Source organism: Balaenoptera ricei, chromosome 2 (assembly GCF_028023285.1).
Source record: "Balaenoptera ricei isolate mBalRic1 chromosome 2, mBalRic1.hap2, whole genome shotgun sequence".
Lineage (NCBI taxonomy): Eukaryota > Metazoa > Chordata > Mammalia > Artiodactyla > Balaenopteridae > Balaenoptera > Balaenoptera ricei.
Window position 1 is genome coordinate 127,119,280 of NC_082640.1, and position 24,535 is coordinate 127,143,814.

The 24,535-nt window shown below is 36.3% G+C and overlaps 1 protein-coding gene across 1 annotated transcript in view; it reads left to right on the forward strand.

The window, feature by feature from the left end:
• The window catches only part of TTC6 (tetratricopeptide repeat domain 6), a 219,694-nt gene that overhangs the window by 114,157 nt on the left and 81,002 nt on the right, over nucleotides 1–24,535 (forward strand). The window contains exon 7 of the mRNA XM_059915675.1: nucleotides 4,255–4,359. Coding sequence (XP_059771658.1) covers nucleotides 4,255–4,359 — 105 coding nt within the window. The remainder of the gene's footprint in view (nucleotides 1–4,254; nucleotides 4,360–24,535) is intronic.

The following is a 24,535-nucleotide window of genomic DNA, read 5'->3' on the forward strand; positions in this document are numbered from 1 at the left end:
CAGTCTCTAGATCCATCCATGTCTCAACAAATGACTCAATTTTGTTCCTTTTTATGGCTGAGTAATATTCCATTGTATATATGAACCACATCTTCTTTATCCATTCGTCTGTCGATGGGCATTTAGGTTGCTTCCATGACCTGGCTATTGTAAATAGTGCTGCAGTGAACATTAGGGTGCATGTGTCTTTTTGAATTATGGTTTTCTCTGGGTATATGCCCAGTAGTGGGATTGCTGGGTCATATGGTAATTCTATTTTTAGTTTTTTAAGGAACCTCCATACTGTTCTCCATAGTGGCTGTATCAATTTACATTCCCACCAACAGTACAAGAGGGTTCCCTTTTCTTCACACCCTCTCCAGCATTTGTTGTTTGTAGATTTTCTGATGATGCCCATTCTAACTGGTGTGAAGTGATACCTCACTGTAGTTTTGATTTGCATTTCTCTAATAATTAGTGATGTTGAGCAGCTTTTCATGTGCTTCTTGGCCATCTGTATGTCTTCTTTGGAGAAATGTCTATTTAGGTTTTCTGCCCATTTTTGGATTGGGTTGTTTCTTTAATATTGAGCTGAATGAGCTGTTTATATATTTTGGAGATTAATCCTTTGTCCGTTGATTCATTTGCAAATATTTTCTCCCATTCTGATGGTTGTCTTTTCGTCTTGTTTATGGTTTCCTTTGCTGTGCAAAAGCTTTGAAGTTTCATTAGGTCCCATTTGTTTATTTTTGTTTTTATTTCCATTACTCTAGGAGGTGGATCAAAAAAGATCTTGCTGTGATTTATGTCAAAGAGTGTTCTTCCTGTGTTTTCCTCTAAGAGTTTTATGGTGTCTGGTCTTACATTTAGGTTTCGAATCCATTTTGAGTTTATTTTTGTGTATGGTGTTAGGGAGTGTTCTAATTTCATTCTTTTACATGTAGCTGTCCAGTTTTCCCAGCACCACTTATTGAAGAGACTGTCTTGTCTCCATTGTATATCCTTGCCTCCTTTGTCATAGATTAGTTGACCATGGGTGCGTGGGTTTATCTCTGGGCTTTCTATCTTGTTCCATTGATCTATGTTTCTGTTTTTGTGCCAGTACCATATTGTCTTGATTACTGTAGCTTTGTAGTATAGTCTGAAGTCAGGGAGTCTGATTCTTCCAGCTCTGTTTTTTCCCCTCAAGACTGCTTTGGCTCTTCGAGGTCTTTTGTATCTCCATACAAATTGTGAAATTTTTTGTTCTAGTTCCGTAAAAAATGCCGTTGGTAATTTGATAGGGATTGCATTGAATCTGTAGATTGCTTTGGGTAGTATAGTCATTTTCACAATATTGGTTCTTCCAGTCCAAGAACATGGTATATCTCTCCATCTGTTGGTATCATCTTTAATTTCTTTCATCAGTGTCTTATAGTTTTCTGCATACAGGTCTTTTGTCTCCCTAGGTAGGTTTATTCCTAGGTATTTTATTCTCTTTGTTGCAATGGTAAATGAGAGTGTTTCCTTAATTTCTCTTTCTGATCTTTCGTTGTTAGTGTATAGGAATGCAAGAGATTTCTGTGCATTACTTTTGTATCCTGCAACTTTACCAGATGCATTGATTAGCTCTAGTAGTTTTCTGGTGGCATTTTTAGGATTCTCTATGTATAGTATCATGTCATCTGCAAACAGTGACAGTTTTACTTCTTCTTTTCCAGTTTGTATTCCTTTTATTTCTTTTTCTTCTCTGATTGCCGTGGCTAGGACTTCCAAAACTATGTTGAATAATAGTGGTGAGAGTGGACATCCTTGTCTTGTTCCTGATCTTAGAGGAAATGCTTTCGGTTTTTCACCATTGAGAATGATGTTTGCTGTGGGTTTGTCGTATATGGCCTTTATTATGTTGAGGTAGTTTCCCTCTGTGCCCACTTTCTGGAGAGTTTTTATCATAAATGGGTGTTGAATTTTGTCAAAAGCTTTTTCTGCATGTATTGAGATGATCATATGGTTTTTATTCTTCATTTTGTTAATATGGTGTATCCCATTGATTGATTTGCGTATATTGAAGAATCCTTGCATCCCTGGGATGAATCCCACTTGATCATGGTGTATGATCCTTTTAATGTGTTGTTGGATTCTGTGTGCTAGTATTTTGTTGAGGATTTTTGCATCTATATTCATCAGTGATATTGGTCTGTAATTTTCTTTTTTTGTAGTGTCTTTGTTTGGTTTTGGTATCAGGGTGATGGTGGCCTCATAGAATGAGTTTGGGAGTGTTCCTTCCTCTGCAATTTTTTGGAAGAGTTTGAGAAGGGTGGGTGTTAGCTCTTCTCTAAATGTTTGATAGAATTCACCTGTGAAGCCATCTGGTCCTGGGCTTTTGTTTGTTGGAAGATTTTTATTCACAGTTTCAATTTCATTACTTGTGATTGGTCTGTTCATATTTTCTATTTCTTCCTGGTTCAGTCTTGGAAAGTTATACCTTTCTAAGAATTTGTCCATTTCTTCCAGGTTGTCCATTTTGTTCGCATAGAGTTGCTTGTAGTAGTCTCTTAGGATGCTTTGTATTTCTTCGGTGTCTGTTGTAACTTCTCCTTTTTCATTTCTAATTTTATTGATTTGAGTCCTCTCCCTCTTTTTCTTGATGAGTCTGGCTAATGGCTTATCAATTTTGTTTATCTTCTCAAAGAACCAGCTTTTAGTTTTATTGATCTTTGCTATCGTTTTCTTTGTTTCTATTTCATTTATTTCTGCTCTGATCTTTATGATTTCTTTCCTTCTGCTAACTTTGGGTTTTGTTTGTTCTTCTTTCTCTAGTTCCTTTAGGTGTAAGGTTAGATTGTTTATTTGAGATTTTTCTTGTTTCTTGATGTAGGCTTGTATAGCTATAAACTTCCCTCTTAAAACTGCTTTTGCTGCATCCCACAGGTTTTGGATTGTCATATATGTAACCATCTTTGTCTAACTTAAGCTAAGCATGAGTTCATACTGATGTCTACAACTCTAATTCATGACCGCATGTATCATTCTAACCTCCTCCCTTGCTTATCTTTAAACTCCCTATAATGAGTGACTCCTGGCTCCCACCATCCTCCATCCATTTACTTAATTGTTCAATTCCAATATATAAGTATCAGAATTATTAACCCATATTCCTGTGGGAAACAACTTTATCAACTAAAGTGTAGTGCTACATACAGTTTCTTTTGCCTTTAGTCTTATATACCCTACTCATTTCCAAGGTTACTATCCTGGGATTGCCCTTGACCTCCTAAATGATTTTTTTAAAATTTGCATACATTGTCTCACTCTTTGTGCTGTAAAGTTCGATGGTTTTGAGAAATGAATGTCATTTAGCCACAATTCTAGTATCATGCAGCATAGTTTCACCTCCCTAAAAATTCCTCTATGCCTGATTAAATGTTATTTGAAAAAGTTTAAAGAAACAAATAAATACAGAAACCAAGCTAACAAACACGTGGGTACATGTTATCAAAAATTTGTAAGTAATATTTTGTCATACTTGTTTCAGATTTTTTAAAAGACATTTTAAAAACAAATTAAGTCCTCTTGTACTTCTTCCTAATTCCATTTCTCTTCCTTTTTACCCAAGGACAGTTATTGTTACAATTAAGTTTTTTCCAGTCCATGATTTTATTCTTTATTATATGTACTTATGACCCTAAACAATAAGTACTATAGTTCTGTGTGTTCTAGGTACATTTATATAAATGACATGATTTTGTATGTATCTTTCTAAAAGTTACTTATTTTACTGTTAATACTATGCTTCTAAGATCCAACTATGGTTTGTAATTTTTGTGCTGGAATGGCTTTACAGTGTTTAGTTATATGAATACACCACATTTTATTCATCTGTTTCTCTATTAATCGACATTTAAATTGGGCTTTGTTTTTTGCTATTTCGTACACTGTATCAACATCCTTGTACATATCTCTTCATGAATATGTGGAAGAATTTCCTTAGAATATATAGCTGGAAGTGAAATTATTGGATTATGCAGCATATACATTTTCTATTTTACTAGAAATAACCAGTTTGCCTCTAGTGTGGTTCTACTAATTTCCCACATCCTTGGCATCACTTGAAGTTGCTGACTATATTTTTGCTAATCTGATGGGTATGATAAATTGTCTTTCCCAGATTTGCAGACACTGTGGAACCAATCACCTCATTTTCTCAGCAGCTAGAACTAATTTTGATAGGAGCTTGGGTATTTACCCTAGGGATCATTTGTTAATTTCTAATAGCCTTTTATGTTATTTTCAAAGGTGTCTGCTTATCCAGGATTTACCAAGTTGTTTTGGAATCTAACTTCACCCAAATTCTCTGTTCCAGTATCTGTCATAAAGGAAACAGTATATCCAAAATATGAGGTAAAATACTGAATGACTTTTCTGTATTGTTTAATAATTAGACTGTATAATTGAATATAACATTAAATTTTACTGGACAGTTGTTATGTAAATTGTTGGTAAAGATTGCCATAATTGAATGATTGGATGGCACTATAGAAATTATACATACAAAATAAATAATTTTTATATGTATGTGTTATATGTGTATACATATATACACACATAACCCCTAACTATGTGTACACTTCTTATACGTATATTTCTAAAAAAAAAAATGTTGTACTTATCCATGTTAATTTAGCCAGTCAAAAAGAATATTCTCTTTTCTTTCTGAATGAATCATTTATTTGACTGACAAGATATAAAGCTTCTTGGGTTGTTTAGAAGATCTTTATGATATTTTCATTTGCTTTTAAAAGTGCATTTTTAGTTAATGTTTAAGAAAGTTTAAAACTACCCAATACAATTATTAATCTATTTTCTTCTTCCTTTAAAGTGTTTGCTTGCTCTCATTTTATGTTTTATGGCTTATTTTAAAAATTAGAAAAATGAAGAGAAGGAAACCAAAATCATCTGTTATTTTTCTCCCTCAAGACAATCACTGCCCACTTTCTGGTCCATTTTCTTTCATTGTTAAAAATTCTTTTTCTTCCTGCTCCTCTTCTTTTTTTCTCCTTTCCCCTCCTTTTCTTCTTCCTACTTATATTTTCCTCTTAAAATAATTCTGTGATGAACATCATGGTGCATACATTTTTAATGGTATTTAGAATTAGTTTATTTGCATAGGATCCTAGATAGCTTACTGATAACACATATATCAGAAAAGAGTAAGACAAAAAAGTTAATCATGGGGAAAGCATACCAGGGTATTAGCATAATAAATTCAGATATAAAATTAAAGAAATTCTGTCCATATATGCCCTTGTTTGAAATGGTCATCAACATCATTGTTGATATTGAAACATCTTTACATTCCTTGCATTACTTGATTATGACGTATTATTTTTAAATATTATATTGAATTCTGTTAGGCAATATTTTATTGTTTTTTTAAAATATACACTCATGAGTGAAATATGTATTTAGTGTATTTTTTTTGTTGGACTCTGTTATCAAGGTTATTCTTGCTTTATAAAGTTAATTGGGTAACATTTCTTCTTTTTTAATATTCTGGAATTCAAATAGCATAGGAATAACCTTGAAAATGTGGAAGGATTCACTGTCTAGAAACATTTGAACAGTTTGGGAAGGTAATTTTTTGACAATTAAAACTTTTTATTTTCTAATTCTTGGGCTATTCATGTTTAATATTTTTCCTCAAGTCAATTGGTAACATATTCTTACAGAAAGCCATTTATTCAATTGAAATTTATAAGCTTATATGCAGAGTTTGTATATATTCTCTCTTTAGTTTTAATCTCCATTGCTAAAGTTGCATTGTTTTCTTTCCCATTTCTAATGATATTTGGGGAATTTTTTTCTTCCCTAGAATGAATTTTCTAGAAATTAGTATTTTTTTTTGTCTTTTCTCATTTATTTTCAATTACAAGTGCTTTATTCTCTACTTGTCAAATTACTATACCCACACTAGTGTAAAACCATCTCTTTAATTTTTTTAGCAAGGTTTATGGTGTATGATTCCCTAGCTATTAGATATCATGACCAGTCAGCCAGAAAAACAAATGAGTCCAACCTACCATATTTGACCAGAAAACTTTTGGATTAGTTATAAATTCAGTTTTTGCCCCTCTGAGTTTTTGTTGCTTCTCTTTTTGAAAATGTTTTGGTTATTGGTTTCCTGCTTCTGCAGAAGGTTGACATCTCTATTTGGGTGTTTTCCTAATTTCTTGTTGAAAATTTAATCTCTTTACCTTTCATATTTTTAACAAATATAAGTATTTTGACCTTATTTCATATATTTTTTATTTATGGTGTGTTCATTTATTTTCTAAATAATTTCTATTGCAGCTTTCTTTATCTTTTTGATACACAACTTATGTGGGAAAGTGTTTTTTTAACTTGAAATTATTTTGTTTAATTTTTATTGTTTATCCTTATTAACATAAGAAAATATGTTCTTTAGAGTAACAGTTTCTTGGAATTTATTGATATTTGCTTTGTGGTTTACTAGATATTCCAATAGTGTCTACAATACTAATTCAATGCTATTATATGCAGTGACTTTTATATTGTAGTGGCACTAAGCAGGGTGCAGGCTTTGTAATCAGACAGTCTTGGATTTGAATCCCACTTGTTTTCTGGATACCCTTGTATTAGTATTTTAACTTCTTCTTTTTAAAAATTTTTATTTTTTTATTGAAGTATAGTTGATTTACCATGTTTCAGGTGTACAGCAAAGTGATTCAGTTATACATATATATATATGTATGTGTGTATATATGCGTTTTCTTTTCCAGATTCTTTTCCATTATAGGTTATTACAAGATATTGAATATAGTTCCCTATGCTATACAGTAGGTCCTTGTTGTTTATCTGTAATATTTTATATATAGTAGTATGTATCTGTTAATTCCAAATTTCTAATTTATCTCTCCCTGCTTTCCTCTTTGGTAATCATAAGTTTTTCTTAAGTATCTTAACTTTGTTTTCATAAGTATCTTAACTTCTTGAAGTCTCAGAGTTTTGTATGTAATGTGGGTGTTCTGGGGATTTAATAAAAGACTATATAGTATATTACCTGATGAATGGTAAGTGCTCAGTTAATAATAGGTATAGCTGTTATATTGTTCTGTTATTCCATTCTTCTGTGACATAGTTCTTCTAAAAACTACTTTTTGGGGTTTTCAATGCACCTGTGTTTTGTCCATTTCTCCATATGTTACTAATAGCTTTTACTTTATGTGAGTAGAAGCTGTTTATCTTTATTATGAATTTGGCAATGTTTTATCTTTCTTATGAATTCTGTCTCTTAACCAGTTTTGAATGACCTACTTTGGCCTATTTAATGCTGCAATCCTACTCTAATATGGCCAGCCCTGTGTTATTATCTGTTTGTGTTCAGGAATATTTTCATTTTAATCATCTCTTTGTTGTTTGTTTTGTTTTATATGAACCATATAAGTGGCATGTGGTTAATTTGGTCTTACTAACATTATTTTATTTTGTGGTTTCTTTTCAAAAATTTTTTTCTAGTTTGTCTTTTGTTAAACCATTATTTTCTTTAGCAATATTATTGTCTGTGCTGTTTTCAGAGTGGTAAGACCTATTAAAATTACTTAAGTACTTGCACAAGTAGTAGAAAAAATACAAATACAAAGATGTGTATGGCATAAAGAGCACTCCCCACCTTGAATGCTGTCCTCCCCAGTTCTCTTCTCCCTGAAATCAACCATTGTCAAATGCAATGTGTGTATCTATTCGAACATTTTCATTTTTATTTATGTCATGCAGGTTTGTGCAGATTAATGTTTTTACATATGTGGAATAAGGTAATCTATATCGTTCTGCATCTTGATTTTTTTTCTCTTAAAGCATACTTGCACGTACCTTTGCATACATATGTGTAGTTTTCTATTTGGAATTCCTGGCCAAAGTGTATGTGTAATTTAAATTGGAAGATTATTGTGTATATTTACACTTCCTTTTTTTAAGTGTAATCTAAACTTTTCATTTACTTAAGAAAATAATAATTATATTTTTTGGGGAAAAGATGCCATGAGCTAAAAAGAGAAGATTAATAACAAATTATATAAAAGATTCCTTAATGTAAAAGATTGGTGAATATTAATTGTGTAAATAGGTGTGACATTCACAAAAAAAGATGTGATGCTCACATCTCCTTCCAGAGAATCTGATGGGAGAGCATACTTGGCCAGCCTCCAGCTGCTGTCCTGTAGATCTACCATGGCATTCACTCCAGGGCCATTCTTCCTCTGGACTGCTCCCAGCCAGTGACTGAGCACAGAGGCTTTCTAAAGCTGACCCTTTCCAGCTCAGTGTGGGACTGTTTTATCAGGCACTTTGGCTCAGAGACTTTCCATCTGCCTGGCTGACTCTTTCTCAGAACTGGTCCATAATCTGAAGCTCTTCCTGCCGAGTCCTTCCTCTCTTTTCCCCTTCCACAGTTGTCAGATCTACATCATGGTCTGAAGGCTCCCCCTGCATGTTGCTCCCTCTCTCTTTATCCTCCACTGGTAGCATCTGATTCTAAATGAACTGACACAATAGGGGGGTCTGCAATATGAGTACAATGTTGTCTAAACTGTGTGTTTATAAAGCATGAGCATGTATGTGTTTCTAAAGTATGAGCATGTATTTTTCTGTCTTTGTATATAGAAAAGTGTGAATATAGGGAATTGAGAGTAGGCAGAATTGTCTGAACAGAAGTAGGAATTGTAGCAATTATAAGAAGCATTGGGGGAGGAGAGAAGATGGCGGAAGAGTAAGACGCGGAGATCACCTTCCTTCCCACAGATACAGTAGAAATACATCTACACGTGGAACTGCTCCTACAAAACACCCACTGAACGCTGGCAGAAAACGTCAGACCTACCAAAAGGCAAGAAACTCCCCCCGTACTTGGGTAGGGCGAAAGAAAAAAGAAATAACAGAGACAAAAGAATAGGGACGGCACCTGCACCAGTGGGAGGGAGCTGTGAAGGAGGAAAGATTTCCACGCAGTAGGAAGCCCCTTCGCGGGCAGAGACTGCGGGTGGCAGAGGGGGGAAGCTTCGGAGCCACGGAGGAGAGCACAGCCACAGGGGTGTGGAGGGCAAAGCGGAGAGGTTCCCGCACTTCCCGCACGGAGGCTCGGCGCTGACCAGCACTCACCAGCCCGAGAGGCTTGTCTGCTCAGCCGCCGGGGAGGGCGGGGCTGGGAGCTGAGGCTCGGGCTTCGGTCGGATCGCAGGGAGAGGACTGGGGTTGGCGGCGTGAACACAGCCTGAAGGGGTTAGCGCACCACAGCTGGCTGAGAGGGAGACCGGGAAAAAGTCTGCAGCTGCCGAAGAGGCAAGAGACTTTTTCTTGCCTCTTTGTTTCGCGGCGCGCAAGGAGAGGGGATTCAGAGCGCCGCCTAAATGAACTCCAGAGACTGGCGCGAGCCGCGGAGATCAGCGCGGACCCCAGAGACGGGCGTGAGATGCTGGGGCTGCTGCTGCCGCCTCCAAAAAGCCTGTGTGTGAGCACAGGTCACTCTCCACACCGCCCCTCCCGGGAGCCTGTGCAGCCCGCCACTGCCAGCGTCCCGTGATCCAGGGACAACTTCCCCGGGAGAACGCACTGCGCACCTCAGGCTGGTGCAACGTCACGCCGGCCTCTGACGCCGCAGGCTCGCCCCGCCTCCTCTGTACCCCTCCCTCCCCGTGGCCTGGGTGAGCCAGAGCCCCTGAAGCAGCTGCTCCTTTAACCCCGTCCTGTCTGGGCGGGGAACAGACGCCCTCAGGCGACCTACACGCAGAGGCGGGTCCAAATCCAAAGCTGATCCCCAGGAGCTGTTCGAACAGAGACGAGGAGGGGAAATCTCTCCCAGCAGCCTCAGAAGCAGCGGATTAAAACTCCACAAACAACTTGATGTGCCTGCATCTGTTGAATACCTGAATAGACAACGAATCATCCCAAATTCAGGAGGTGGACTTTGGGAGCAGGATATATTAATTTTTCCCCTTTTCCTTTTTTTTTGTGAGTGTATATGTATATGCTTCTGGGGGAGATTTTGTCTGTATAGATTTGCTTTCTAATAGCTTTATTTTACTTCACTATATTATAGCCTCTTTCTTTCTTTCTTTCTTTCTTTCTTTCTTTCTTTCTTTCTTTCTATTTTTTCTCCCTTTTACTCTGAGCCGTGTGGACGAAAGGCTCTTGGTGCTTCAGCCAGGCATCAGGGCCGTACCTCGGAGGTGGGAGAGCCAACTTCAGGACACTGGTCCACAAGAGACCTCCCAGCTCCACGTAATACCAAACGGCAAAAATCTCTCAGAGATCTCCATCTCAACATCAAGATCCAGCATCACTCAATGACCAGCAAGCTACAGTGCTGAACACCCTATGCCAAACAACTAGCAAGACAGGAACACAGCCCCATCCATTAGCAGAGAGGCTGCCTAAAATCATAATAAGGCCACAGACACCCCAAAATACAACACCAGACGTGGACGTGCCCACCAGAAAGACAAGATCCAGCCTCATCCACCAGAGCTCAGGCACTAGTTCCCTCCACCAGGAAGCCTACACAACCCACTGAACCAACCTTAGCCACTGGGGACAGATACCAAAAACAACGGGAACTACGAACCTGCAACCTGTGATAAGGAGACCCCAAACACAGTAAGATAAGCAAAATGAGACGACAGAAAAACACAGCAGATGAAGGAGCAGGGTCAAAACACACTAGACTTAACAAATGAAGAGGAAATAGGTAGTCTACCTGAAAAAGAATTCAGAATAATGATAGTAAGGATGATCCAAAATCTTGGAAATAGAATAGAGAAAATGCAAGAAACATTTAACAAGGACGTAGAAGAACTAAAGAGGAACCAAGCAATGATGAAAAACACAATAAATGAAATTAAAAATACTCTAGATGGGATCAATAGCAGAATAACTGAGGCAGAAGAAAGGATAAGTGACCTAGAAGATAAAATGGTGGAAATAACTACTGCAGAGCAGGATAAAGAAAAAAGAATGAAAAGAACTGAGGACAGTCTCAGAGACCTCTGGGACAACATTAAACGCACCAACATTCGAATTATAGGGGTCCCAGAAGAAGAAGAGAAAAAGAAAGGGACTGAGAAAATATTTGAAGAGATTATAGTTGAAAACTTCCCTAATATGGGAAAGGAAATAATCAAGTCCTGGAAGCACAGAGAGTCCCATACAGGATAAACCCAAGGAGAAACACGCCAAGACACATATTAATCAAACTGTCAGAAATTAAATATAAGGAAAACATATTAAAGGCAGCAAGGGAAAAAAAACAAATAACACACAAGGGAATCCCCATAAGGTTAACATCTGATCTTTCAGCAGAAACTCTGCAAGCCAGAAGGGAGTGGCAGGATATACTTAAAGTGATGAAGGAGAAAAACCTACAACCAAGATTACTCTACCCAGCAAGGATCTCATTCAGATGTGATGGAGAAATTAAAACCTTTACAGACAAGCAAAAGCTGAGAGAGTTCAGCACCACCAAACCAGCTTTGCAACAAATGCTAAAGGAACTTCTCTAGGCAAGAAACACAAGAGAAGGAAAACACCTACAATAACAAACCCAAAACATTTAAGAAAATGGGAATAGGAACATACATATCGATAATTACCTTGAATGTAAATGGATTAAATGCTCCCACCAAAAGACACAGGCTGGCTGAATGGATACAAAAACAAGACCCATATGTATGCTGTCTACAAGAGACCCACTTCAGACCTAGGGACACATACAGACTGAAAGTGAGGGTATGGAAAAAGATATTCCATGCAAATGGAAATCAGAAGAAAGCTGGAGTAGCAATTCTCATATCAGACAAAATAGACTTTAAAATAAAGACTATTACAAGAGACAAAGAAGGACACTATATAATGATCAAGGGATCGATCCAAGAGGAAGGTATAACAATTGTAAATATTTATGCACCCAACATAGGAGCACCTCAATACATAAGGCAAATACTAACAGCCATAAAAGGGGAAATCGACAGCAACACAATCATAGTAGGGGACTTTAACACCCCACTTTCACCAATGGACAGATCATCCAAAATGAAAATAAATAAGGAAACACAAGCTTTAAATGATACATTAAACAAGATGGACTTAATTGATATTTATAGGACATTCCACCCAAAAACAACAGAATACACATTTTTCTCAAGTGCTCATGGAACATTCTCCAGAATAGATCATATCTTGGGTCACAAATCAAGCCTTGGTAAATTTAAGAAAATTGAAATCGTATCAAGTATCTTTTCCGACCACAACGCTATGAGACTAGATATCAATTACAGGAAAAGATCTGTAAAAAATACAAACACATGGAGGCTACACAATACACTACTTAATAACGAAGTGATCACTGAAGAAATCAAAGGGGAAATCAAAAAATACCTAGAAACAAATGACAATGGAGATACGACGACCCAAAACCTATGGGACACAGCAAAAGCAGTGCTAAGAGGGAAGTTTATAGCAATACAAGCCTACCTCAAGAAACAGGAAACATCTCGAATAAACAACCTAACCTTGCACCTAAAGCAATTAGAGAAAGAAGAACAAAAAAACCCCAAAGCTAGCAGAAGGAAAGAAATTATAAAGATCAGGTCAGAAATAAATGAAAAAGAAATGAAGGAAACAATAGCAAAAATCAATGAAACTAAAAGCTGGTTCTTTGAGAAGATAAACAAAATTGATAAACCATTAGCCAGACTCATCAAGAGAAAAAGGGAGAAGACTCAAATCAATAGAATTAGAAATGAAAAAGGAGAAGTAACCACTGACACTGCAGAAATACAAAAGATAATGAGAGATTACTACAAGCAGCTCTATGCCAATAAAATGGACAACCTGGAAGAAATGGACAGATTCTTAGAAATGCACAAACTGCCGAGACTGAACCAGGAAGAAATAGAAAATATGAACAGACCAATCACAAGTAGTGAAATTGAAACTGTGATTAAAAACCTTCCAACAAACAAAAGCCCAGGACCAGATGGCTTCACAGATGAATTCTATCAAACATTTAGAGAAGAGCTAACACCTATCCTTCTCAAACTCTTCCAAAATATTGCAGAGGGAGGAACTCTCCCAAACTCATTCGACGAGGCCACCATCACCCTGATACCAAAACCAGACAAAGATGTCACAAAGAAAGAAAACTACAGGCCAGTATCACTGATGAACATAGATGCAAAAATCCTCAACAAAATACTAGCAAACAGAATCCAACAGCACATTAAAAGGATCATACACCATGATCAAGTGGGGTTTATCCCAGGAATGCAAGGATTCTTCAATATACGCAAATCAATCAATGTGATACACCATATTAACAAATTGAAGGAGAAAAACCATATGATCATCTCAATAGATGCAGAGAAAGCTTTTGACAAAATTCAACACCCATTTATGATAAAAGCCCTGCAGAAAGTAGGCATAGAGGGAACTTTCCTCAACATAATAAAGGCCATATATGACAAACCCACAGCCAACATTGTCCTCAATGGTGAAAAACTGAAGCCATTTCCACTAAGATCAGGAACAAGACAAGGTTGCCCACTCTCACCACTATTATTCAACATAGTTTTGGAAGTGTTAGCCACAGCAATCAGAGAAGAAAAAGAAATAAAAGGAATCCAAATCGGAAAAGAAGAAGTAAAGCTGTCACTATTTGCAGATGACATGATACTATACATAGAGAATCCTAAAGATGCTACCAGAAAACTCCTAGAGCTAATCAATGAATTTGGTAAAGTAGCAGGATACAAAATTAATGCACAGAAATCTCTTGCATTTCTATACACTAATGACGAAAAATCTGAAAGTGAAATTAAGAAAACACTCCCGTTTACCATTGCAACAAAAAGAATAAAATATCTAGGAATAAACCTACCTAAGGAGACAAAAGACCTGTATGCAGAAAATTATAAGACACTGATGAAAGAAATTAAAGATGATACAAATAGATGGAGAGATATACCATGTTCCTGGATTGGAAGAATCAACATTGTGAAAATGACTCTACTACCCAAAGCAATCTACAGATTCAATGCAATCCCTATCGAACTACCACTGGCATTTTTCACAGAACTAGAACAAAAAATTTCACAATTTGTATGGAAACACAAAAGACCCCGAATAGCCAAAGCAATCTTGAGAATGAAAAATGGAACTGGGGGAATCAGGCTCCCTGACTTCAGACTATATTACAAAGCTTCAGTAATCAAGACAGTTTGGTACTGGCACAAAAACAGAAATATAGATCAATGGAACAGGATAGAAAGCCCAGAGATAAACCCACACACATATGGTCACCTTATCTTTGATAAAGGAGGCAAGCATATACAGTGGAGAAAAGACAGCCTCTTCAATAAGTGGTGCTGGGAAAATTGGACAGGTACATGTAAAAGTATGAAATTAGAACACTCCCTGACACCATGCACAAAAATAAACTCAAAATGGATTAAAGACCTAAGTGTAAGACCAGACACTATCAAACTCTTAGAGGAAAACATAGGCAGAACACTCTATGACATACATCACAGCAAGATTCTTTTTGACCCAGCTCCCAGAGAAATGGAAATAAGAACACAAATAAACAAATGGGACCTAATGAAACGTAAAAGCTTTTGCACAGCAAAGGAAACCATAAACAAGACCAAAAGACAACCATCAGAATGGGAGAAAATATTGGCAAATGAAGCAACTGATTAATCAAAAGGATTAATCTCCAAGATTTACAAGCAGCTCATGCAGCTCAATAACAAAAAAACGAACAACCCAATCCAAAAATGGGCAGAAGGCCTAAATAGACATTTCTCCAAAGAAGATATACAGATGGCCTACAGACACATGAAAGAATGCTCAACATCATTAATCATTAGAGAAATGCAAATCAAAACTACAATGAGATATCATCTCACACCGGTCAGAATGGCCATCATCAAAAAATCTAGAAACAATAAATGCTGGAGAGGGTGTGGAGGAAAGGGAACACTCTTGCACTGTTGGTGGGAATGTAAATTGATACAGCCACTATGGAGAACAGTATGGAGGTTCCTTAAAAAACTACAAATAGAACTACCATACGACCCAGCAATCCCACTACTGGGCATATACCCTGAGAAAAACCATAGGTCAAAAAGAGTCATGTACCAAAATGTTCATTGCAGCTCTATTTACAATAGCCAGGACATGGAAGCAACCTAAATGTCCATCGACAGATGAATGGATAAAGAAGATGTGGCACATATATACAATGGAATATTACTCAGCCATAAAAAGAAATGAAATGGAGGTATTTGTAATGAGGTGGATGGAGTTAGAGTCTGTCATACAGAGTGAAGTAAGTCAGAAAGAGAAAAACAAATACAGTATGCTAACACATATATACGGAATCTAAGGGAAAAAAAAAAAAAGGCCATGAAGAACCTAGTGGCAAGACGGGAATAAAGACACAGACCTACTAGAGAATGGACTTGAGGATATGGGGAGGGGGTGGGGTGAGATGTGACAGAGTAAGAGAGTGTCATGGACATATATCCACTACCAAATGTAAAATAGATAGCTAGTGGGAAGCAGCCGCATAGCACAGGGATATCAGCTCGGTGCTTTGTGACCACCTAGAGGGGTGGGATGGGGAGGGTGGGAGGGAGGGAGATGCAAGAGGGAAGAGAAATGGGAACATATTGTATATGTATAACTGATTCACTTTGTTATAAAGCAGAAGCTAACACACCATTGTAAGGCAATTATACTTCAATAAAGATGTTAAAAAAAAAAAAAAAAAAAGAAGCATTGGTTAGAACTGGTGATGATGGAGTAATGCATTAGAAAGGTAGTCCAGAAGTAAATTGGTACTGGTGGTTGTTCACATCCAATGACCAGAAGGAAAAGGATCCAACAGGACTTTCTGGTACAAAAAGAGGGCCCAGAACACTTTCCATTCACCAGAACTGTAATCAGACCTTTGTTCAAAGATTGTTGGTTTCTTTGAATGGGAAATGATATTTAGATACAAAGATCTGTCTCATTTCTTTTAAAAGCAAATTTTACCTGTTTATATACATTATGATTACTGATATTTTTTGTTTTATCCTGCCATTTGATTTTTGTTTTTCATAGATGCTGCCTTTTGTTTGTTTTATATTCTCCTTTTATTTCCTATCTTAAATTTATCTTTTTTATTATTCCTTTTAAAAAAATGTCAGTGGTCTGCATATAATATATTCTGATTTAATTTTTTTTAATTTTTATTTATTTATTTTTTTATTGAAGTAGAGTTGATTTACAATGTTGTGCCAATCTCTGCTGTGCAGCAAAGTGACTCAGTTACACACATACAGACATTTAAAAAATTCTTTTCCATTATGGTTTATCACAGGATACTGAATATAGTTCCCTGTGCTGTACAGTAGGACCTTGTTGTTTATCCATCCTATATATGTAGTTTACATCTGCTCATCCCACACTCCCAGTCCTTCCCTCCTCTACCACCCTCCCCCTTGGCAACCACGAGTCTGTTCTCTATGTCTGTGAGTCTGTTTCTGTTTTGTAGATACGTTCATTTGTGCCATATTTTAGAATCCACATATAAGTGGTATCATATGGTATTTGTCTTTCTCTTTCTGACTTACTCCACTTAGTATGATAGTCTCTAGCTGCATCCATGTTGCTGCAAATGGCATTATTTCATTCTTTTTTATGGCTGAGCAGTATTCCATTGTGTATACGTACCACATCTTCTTTATTCATTCATCTGTCGATGGACATTTAGGTTATGTCCATGTTTGGCTATTGTGAATAGTGCTGCTATGAACACAGGGGTGCATGTATCTTTTTAAATTATAGTTTTGTCTGGGTATATGCCCAGGAGTGGGATTGCTGGATCATATGGTAATTCTATTTTTAGTTTTCTGAGGAACCTCCGTACTGTAATGTTTTCCATAATGGCTGCACCAACTTACATTCCTGCCAACAGTGTAGGAGGGTTACCTTTTCTTCACACCCTCTCCAACATTTGTTATTTGTAGACTTTTTAATGATGGCCGTTCTGACCGGTGTGAGGTGGTACCTCACTATAGTTTTGATTTGCATTTCTCTAATAATTAGTGATGCTGAGCATCTTTTCATGTGCCTGCTGGACATCTGTATGTCTTCTTTGGAGAAATGTCTATTAAGGTCTTCTGCCGTTATTTTCAATTTTTAAATATTTGGGTAAATAGTGTTTTATCATGCCTACTTTGGAAGTTATATATATTGTTTCTTATTCCTATGATGGTTTCCGTAGAATATATATGTTTAACTTATCAGTAGCTAATGTTTTTTTTGTTTGTTTGTTTTTTAAATTTTTGGCTGCACCATGCAGCATGTGGGATCTTAATTCCCCAACCAGGGATCGAACTTGCACTCCCTGCAGTGGAACCGTGGAGTCTTAACCACTAGACCAGGGAAGTCCCTCAATATCTAATATTAATCAATACCTTTATACTCTTCCAGGAAACTACAATGACTTTAAACCTTTTATTCCATTTACTCCTTTTTGATTTAATATGCTCTAACTTTGATACATTTTTAGATCCATTTAAAATTCCAAAGACATTATTCTTATCATTTCATGCAATATTCCTTATGTTTTACCCATGTATTTATCTCTCTCTCTTTTCCTTTCTATTTTTTAATTTTTTGGGGGCAAAAATTATTTTTTAACACAAGTTTTCATCTATTCACTTTTGCTTACAACACTAAATTACTTACATAACATTATACTATAACAATGAACCTTTCTATTTTTTGAGCATCTCAGACCATCCTGTCTGGAATCATTTTGCCCTCTGCTAAAGTATATCTTTTAGAACTTGCTTTAAGGGAAGCGGTAAAATCCTGTAATTTCTTTGTTTCAAATGTCTTTATATTCATGCTTGTGGGATATTTTACTTGGGGATAATACTATTGCAAATATTTACTTTTAGCACACTAATGATGTTTCACAATATTCTGGTGTTCACTATGGCTGTTGAGAATTGAGTCTTAAGTATGAATCCTTTGAAGATAATCAAATCTCTGCATCCCCCCCCCCCCAACTTTTTACTTTTAAGTTATTCTCTTTTCTTCCATACAGTTTCAGTATGATGTGTCTAGTTGTAGATTTCTTCTTATTTATTGTATTGAGGAATAATTGGGATTTTTGAATCTGTGGTTTGATGTCTTTCATCAGCTATGTAAAATTTTTAGTCACTATTTCTTCATATTTTGCCTCTGTCCATTCTCTCTTTCATTTTCTGGGACTTTAATCACACGTATTAGCTACTTTTTTTTCTCTTGAAACTGGATCCTGGACAATTTCTTCTGATCTGTCTTTAGTTCAGGTTCATAAATTCTTTCTTCAGTTATGTCTAATATATTGTTAAACTTGTTCTCTGTATTTTTAAATTTGGTTTTGTATTTTTCTTTTTAGAATTTATATATTTCCTCCAAACCTATTGTGTTCTGGTGTTTTGTTTCTTTGTGTACCTGTCTGTCTTTAAATGTTTATCATTGTATTTAAAACATTATTTTTAGTAAATATTTGAGACCTGAAATGGCAGTTCCTCCTCTAGAGAAAAAAATTTTTTTTAGAACCTGAGATCTGTACCACTCAACCTAAATTTAAGGTTGAGGCTTGAGTTTCTATGAACAACTTGTGACAGAGCCTAGGCTGAAAGTATACACAAATGTTGATTTACTTCCATTCACTCTTTTTTTTTTTTTTTTTCTTCCATTCACTCTTAATCTGAGGGTATAACCCTGTAGTATCCCTGTAGCCTTGTATACTTGTATATTATATATATATAAAATCTTTTTCCATACCTCAGGGAGAATCTGGGAGTGGATTTCTGTCATCCTTACCATCAAAAGTTGCAGATATGCAGCTCAGCTTTGCAACAGTTTTGGCAAACATCTTGCAAACAAAATCATCTTTGAAAACTGGGTTTACATTTTCAGGTTTTTGCTTTTTCCTATATTTTTGCTCAGTATTTCTTCATCATCTTGTTAGCTTTTTGATGCTTTGAAGATTATCTTTGACATAATACACACTTTATTAGTTGTTCTCAGCAGAAGTACCTAGCATGCCATAATTAGAAGCAGAAGTCATAACCGACTTTTAAGGTAGCAAAACTGTTTCCATTTCCATCTGCATCCCAGCTTTTATTACATGCATACTAATTTTAGCAATATCCCTGTAGTAGAGGAGGAGAATTTTTACATCATATATCAGGTAAGCAATGCTGTAATTGCCCTGGGCCATATGCTGACAGGTTCCAAGATATGAACCACATTCTCTTTTTTTTTTTTCTTAACGTGTTTATTGGCGTATAATTGATTTAAAATGGTGTGTTACTTTCTGCTTTATAACAAGTGAATCAGCTATACATATACATATATCCCCATATCTCCTCCCTGTTATGTCTCCCTCCCACCCTCTCTATCCCACCCCTCTAGGTGGTCACAGAGCACCGAGCTGATTTCCCTGTGCTATGTGGCTGCTTCTCACTAGCTATCTATTTTACATTTGGTAATATATATAAGTACATGCCACTCTCTCACTTCATCCCAGCTTACCCTTCCCCCTCCCGTTGTCCTCAAGTCCATTTTCTACGTCTCCATCATTATTCCTGTCCTGCCCCTAGGTTCTTCAGAACCATTTTTTTTTTTTTAGATTCCATATATATATGTTAGCATACGGTATTTGTTTTTCTCTTTCTGACTTACTTCACTCTGTATGACAGACTCTAGGTCCATCCACCTCACTACAAATAACTCAATTTCGTTTCTTTATATGGCTGAGTAATATTCCATTGTATATATGTGCCACATCTTCTTTATCAGTTCATCTGTCGATGGACTCTTTGGTTGCTTCCATGTCCTGGCTATTGTAAATAGTGCTGCAAAGAACATTGTGGTACACGACTCTTTTTGAATTATGCTTTTCTCAGGGTATATGCCCAGTAGTGAGATTCCTGGGTCGTATTATAGTTCTATTTTTAGTTTTTTAAGGAATTTCCATACTGTTCTCCATAGTGGCTGTATCAATTTACATTCCCATTACATTCTCGTGGGTTCCCTTTTCTCCACACCCTCTCCAGCATTTATTGTTTGTTGATTTTTTGATGATGGCCATTCTGACTGGTGTGAGGTGATACTTCATTGTAGTTTTGAGTTGCATTTCTCTAATGATTAGTGATGTTGAGCATTCTTTCATGTGTTTGTTGGCAATCTGTATATCTTCTTTGGAGAAATGTCTATTTAGGTCTTCTGCCCGTTTTTGGATTTGGTTGTTTGTTTTTTGATATTGAGCTGCATGAGCTGCTTGTAAATCTTGGAGATTAATCCTTTGTCAGTTGCTTCGTTTGCAAATATTTTCTCCCATTCTGAGGGTTGTCTTTTGGTCTTGTTTATGGTTTCCTTTGCTGTGCAAAAGCTTTTAAGTTTCATTAGGGCCCATTTGTTTATTTTTGTTTTTATTTCCATTTCTCTAGGAGGTGGGTCAAAAAGGATCTTGCTGTGCATTATGTCATAGAGTGTTCTGCCTATGTTTTCCTCTAAGAGTTTTATAGTGTCTGGCCTTACATTTAAGTCTTTAATCCATTTTGAGTTTATTTTTGTGTATGGTGTTAGGGAGTGTTCTAATTTCATTCTTTTACATGTAGCTGTCCAGTTTTCCCAGCACCACTTATTGAGGAGGCTGTATTGTATATTCTTGCTTCCGTTATCAAAAATAAGGTGACCATATGTGTGTGGGTTTATCTCTGGGCTTTCTATCCTGTTCCATTGATCTATATTTCTGTTTTTGCGCCAGTGCCATACTGTCTTGATTACTGTAGCTTTGTAGTATAGTCTGAAGTCCGGGAGCCTGATTCCTCTAGCTCCTTTTTTCTTTCTCAAGATTGCTTTGGCTATTCGGGGTCTCTTGTGTTTCCATACAAATCGTGAAATTTTTTATTCTAGTTCTGTGAAAAATGCCATTGGTAGTTTGATAGGGATTGCATTGAATCTGTAGATTGCTTTGGCTAGTATAGTCGTTTTCACAATGTTGATTCTTCCAATCCAAGAACATGGTATATCTCTCCATCTGTTTGTATCATCTTTAATTTCTTTCATCAGTGTCTTATAGTTTTCTGCATACAGGTCTTTTGTCTCCTTAGGTAGGTTTATTCCTAGGTATTTTATTCTTTTTGTTGCAATGGTAAATGGGAGTATTTCCTTCATTTCTCTTTCAGATTTTTCATCATTGGTGTATAGGAATGCAAGAGATTTCTGTGCATTAATTTTGTATCCTGCTACTTTACCAAATTCATTGATTAGCTCTAGTAGTTTTCTGGTAGCATCTTTAGGATTCTCCATGAAGAGTATCATGTCATCTGCAAACAGTGACAGTTTTACTTCTTCTTTTCCAATTTGGATTCCTTTTATTTCTTTTTCTTTTCTGATTGCTGTGGCTAACACTTCCAAAACTATGTTGAATAATAGTGGTGAGAGTGGACAACCTTGTCTTGTTCCTGATGTTAGAGGAAATGGTTTCAGTTTTTCACCATTGAGAACGATGTTGGCTGTGGGTTTGTCATATATGGCCTTTATTAAGTTGAGGTAAGTTCCCTCTATGCCTACTTTCTGGTGGATTTTTATCATAAATGGGTGTTGAATTTTGTTGAAAGCTTTTTCTGTATCTATTGAGATTATCATGTGGTTTTTATCCTTCAGTTTGTTAATATGGTGTATCACATTGATTGATTTGCATATATTGAAGAATCCTTGCATTCCTGGGGTAAACTCCACTTGTTCATGGTGTATGATCCTTGTAATGTGCTGCTGGATTCTGTCTGCTAGTATTTTGTTGAGGATTTTTTTCATCTATGTCCATCATTGTTATTGGCCTGTAGTTTTCATTCTTTGTGAACACTTTGTCCGGTTTCGGTATCAGGGTGATAGTGGCCTCACAGAATGAGTTTTGGAGTGTTCCTCCCTCTGTTATATTTTGGAAGAGTTTGAGAAGGGTATGTGTTAGCTCTTGTGTAAATGTTTGATAGAATTCGCCTGTGAAGCCATCAGGTCTTGGGCTTTTGTTTGTTGGAAGATTTTCAATCACAGTTTCAATTTCAGTTCTTGTGATTGGTCTGTTTATATTTTCTATTTCTTGCTGGTTCAGTCTCGGAAGGTTGTGCTTTTCTAAGAATTTGTCCATTTCTTCCAGGTTGTCCATTTTATTGGCATATAGTTGCTTGTAGTAATCTCTCATGATCCTTTGTATTTCTTCAGTGTCAGTTGTTACTTCTCTTTTTTCATTTCTAATTCTATTGATTTGAGTCTTCTTCCTTTTTTTCTTGATGAATCTGGCTAATTCTTTGTCAATTTTGTTTATCTTCTCAAAGAGCCAGCTTTTAGTTTTATTGATCTTTGCTATTGTTTCCTTCATTTCTTTTTCCTTTATTTCTGATCTTATTTTTATGATTTCTTTCCTTCTGCTAACTTTGGGGTTTTTTTGTTCTTCTTTCTCTAATTGCTTTAGGTGCAAGGTTAGATTGTTTATTTGAGATGTTTCCTGTTTCTTGAGGTAGGCTTGTATTGCTATAAACTTCCCTCTTAGAACTGCTTTTGCTGCATCCCATAGGTTTTGGGTCATCATGTTTTCGTTGTCATTTTTTTCTAGGTATTTTTTGATTTCCCTTTGATTTCTTCAGTGATATCTTGGTTATTTAGTAGTGTATTGTTTAACTGCATGTGTTTGTATATTTTTTACAGATTTTTTCCCTGTAATTGTTGTCTAGTCTCATAGCGTTGTGATCGTAAAAGATACTTGACATGATTTCAATTTTCTTAAATTTACCAAGGCTTGATTTGTGACCCATGATATGATCTCTCCTGGAAAATGTTCCATGAGCACTTGAGAAGAAAGTGTATTCTGTTGTTTTTGGATGGAATGTCTTATAAATATCAATTAAGTCCATCTTGTTTAATGTATCATTTAAAGCTTGTGTTTCCTTATATATTTTCATTTTGGATGATCTGTGCATTGGTGAAAGTGGGGTGTTAAAGTCCCCTACTATGATTGTGTTACTGTCGATTTCCCCCTTTATGGCTGTTAGAATTTGCCTTATGTATTGAGTTGCTCCTATGTTGGGTGCATAAATATTTACAATTTTTATATCTTCTTCTTCGTTTGATCCCTTGATCATTATGTAGTGTCCTTCTTTGTCTCTTGTAATAGTCTTTATTTTAAAGTCTATTTTGTCTGAAATGAGAATTGCTACTTCAGCTTTCTTTTGATTTCCATTTACATGGAATATCTTTTTCCATCCCCTCACTTTCGGTCTGTATGTGTCCCTAGGTCTGAAATGGGTCAATATGTATGTTCCTGTTACCATTTTCTTAATTGTTTTGGGTTTGTTATTGTAGGTCCTTCCCTTCTCTTGTGTTTCCTGCCTAGAGAAGTTCCTTTAGCATTTGTTGTAAAGCTGGTTTGGTGGTGCTGAATTCTCTTAGCTTTTGCTTGTCTGTAAAGGTTCTAATTTCTCCATCGAATCTGAATGAGATCCTTGCTGTGTAGAGTAATCTTGGTTGTAGGTTTTTCCCTTTCATCTCTTTAAATATGTCCTGTCACTCCTTTCTGGCTTGCAGAGTTTCTGCTGAAAGATCAGCTGTTAACCTTATGGGGATTGTCTTGTATGTTATTTGTTGTTTTTCCCTTGCTGCTTTTAATATTTTTTCTTTGCATTTAATTTTTGATAGTTTGATTAATATGTGTCTTGGCATGTTTCTCCTTGGATTTATCCTCTATGGGACTCTCTGCACTTCCTGAACTTGACTGACTTTCCTTTCCCTTATTAAGGTAGTTTTCAACTATAATCTCTTCAGATATTTTCTCAGTCCCTTTCTTTTTGTCTTCTTCTTCTGGGACTCCTGTAATTCGAATGTTGGTGCATTTAATGTTGTCCCAGAGGCTTCTGAGATTGTCCTCAATTCTTTTCAACCTTTTTTCTTTATTCTGCTCGGCAGTAGTTATTTCCAGTATTTTATCTTCTAGGTCGCTTATCCGTTCTTCTGCCTCAGTTATTCTGCTATTGATTCCTTCTAGAGAGTTTTAAATTTCATTTGTTGTGTTATTCATCATTGTTCCTTTGCGCTTTAGTTCTTCTAGGTCCTTGTTAAACATTTCTTGTATTTTCTCCATTCTGTTTCGAAGATTTTGGCTATCTTTACTATCATTATTCTGAATTCTTTTTCAGGCAGACTGCCTATTTTCTCTTCATTTGTTTGGTCTGGTGGGTTTTTATCTTGCTCCTTCATCTGCTGTGTGTTTCTCTGTGTTCTCATTTTGCTTAACCCACTGTGTTTGGGGTCTCCTTTTCACAGGTTGCAGTTTCGTACTTCCTGTTGCTTTTGGTGTCTGCGCCCAGTGGCTAAGGTTGGTCAGTGGGTTTTGAATGCTTCCTGGTGGAGGGGACTGGTGCCTGTGTTCTGGTGGATGAGGCTGGATCTTGTCTTTCTG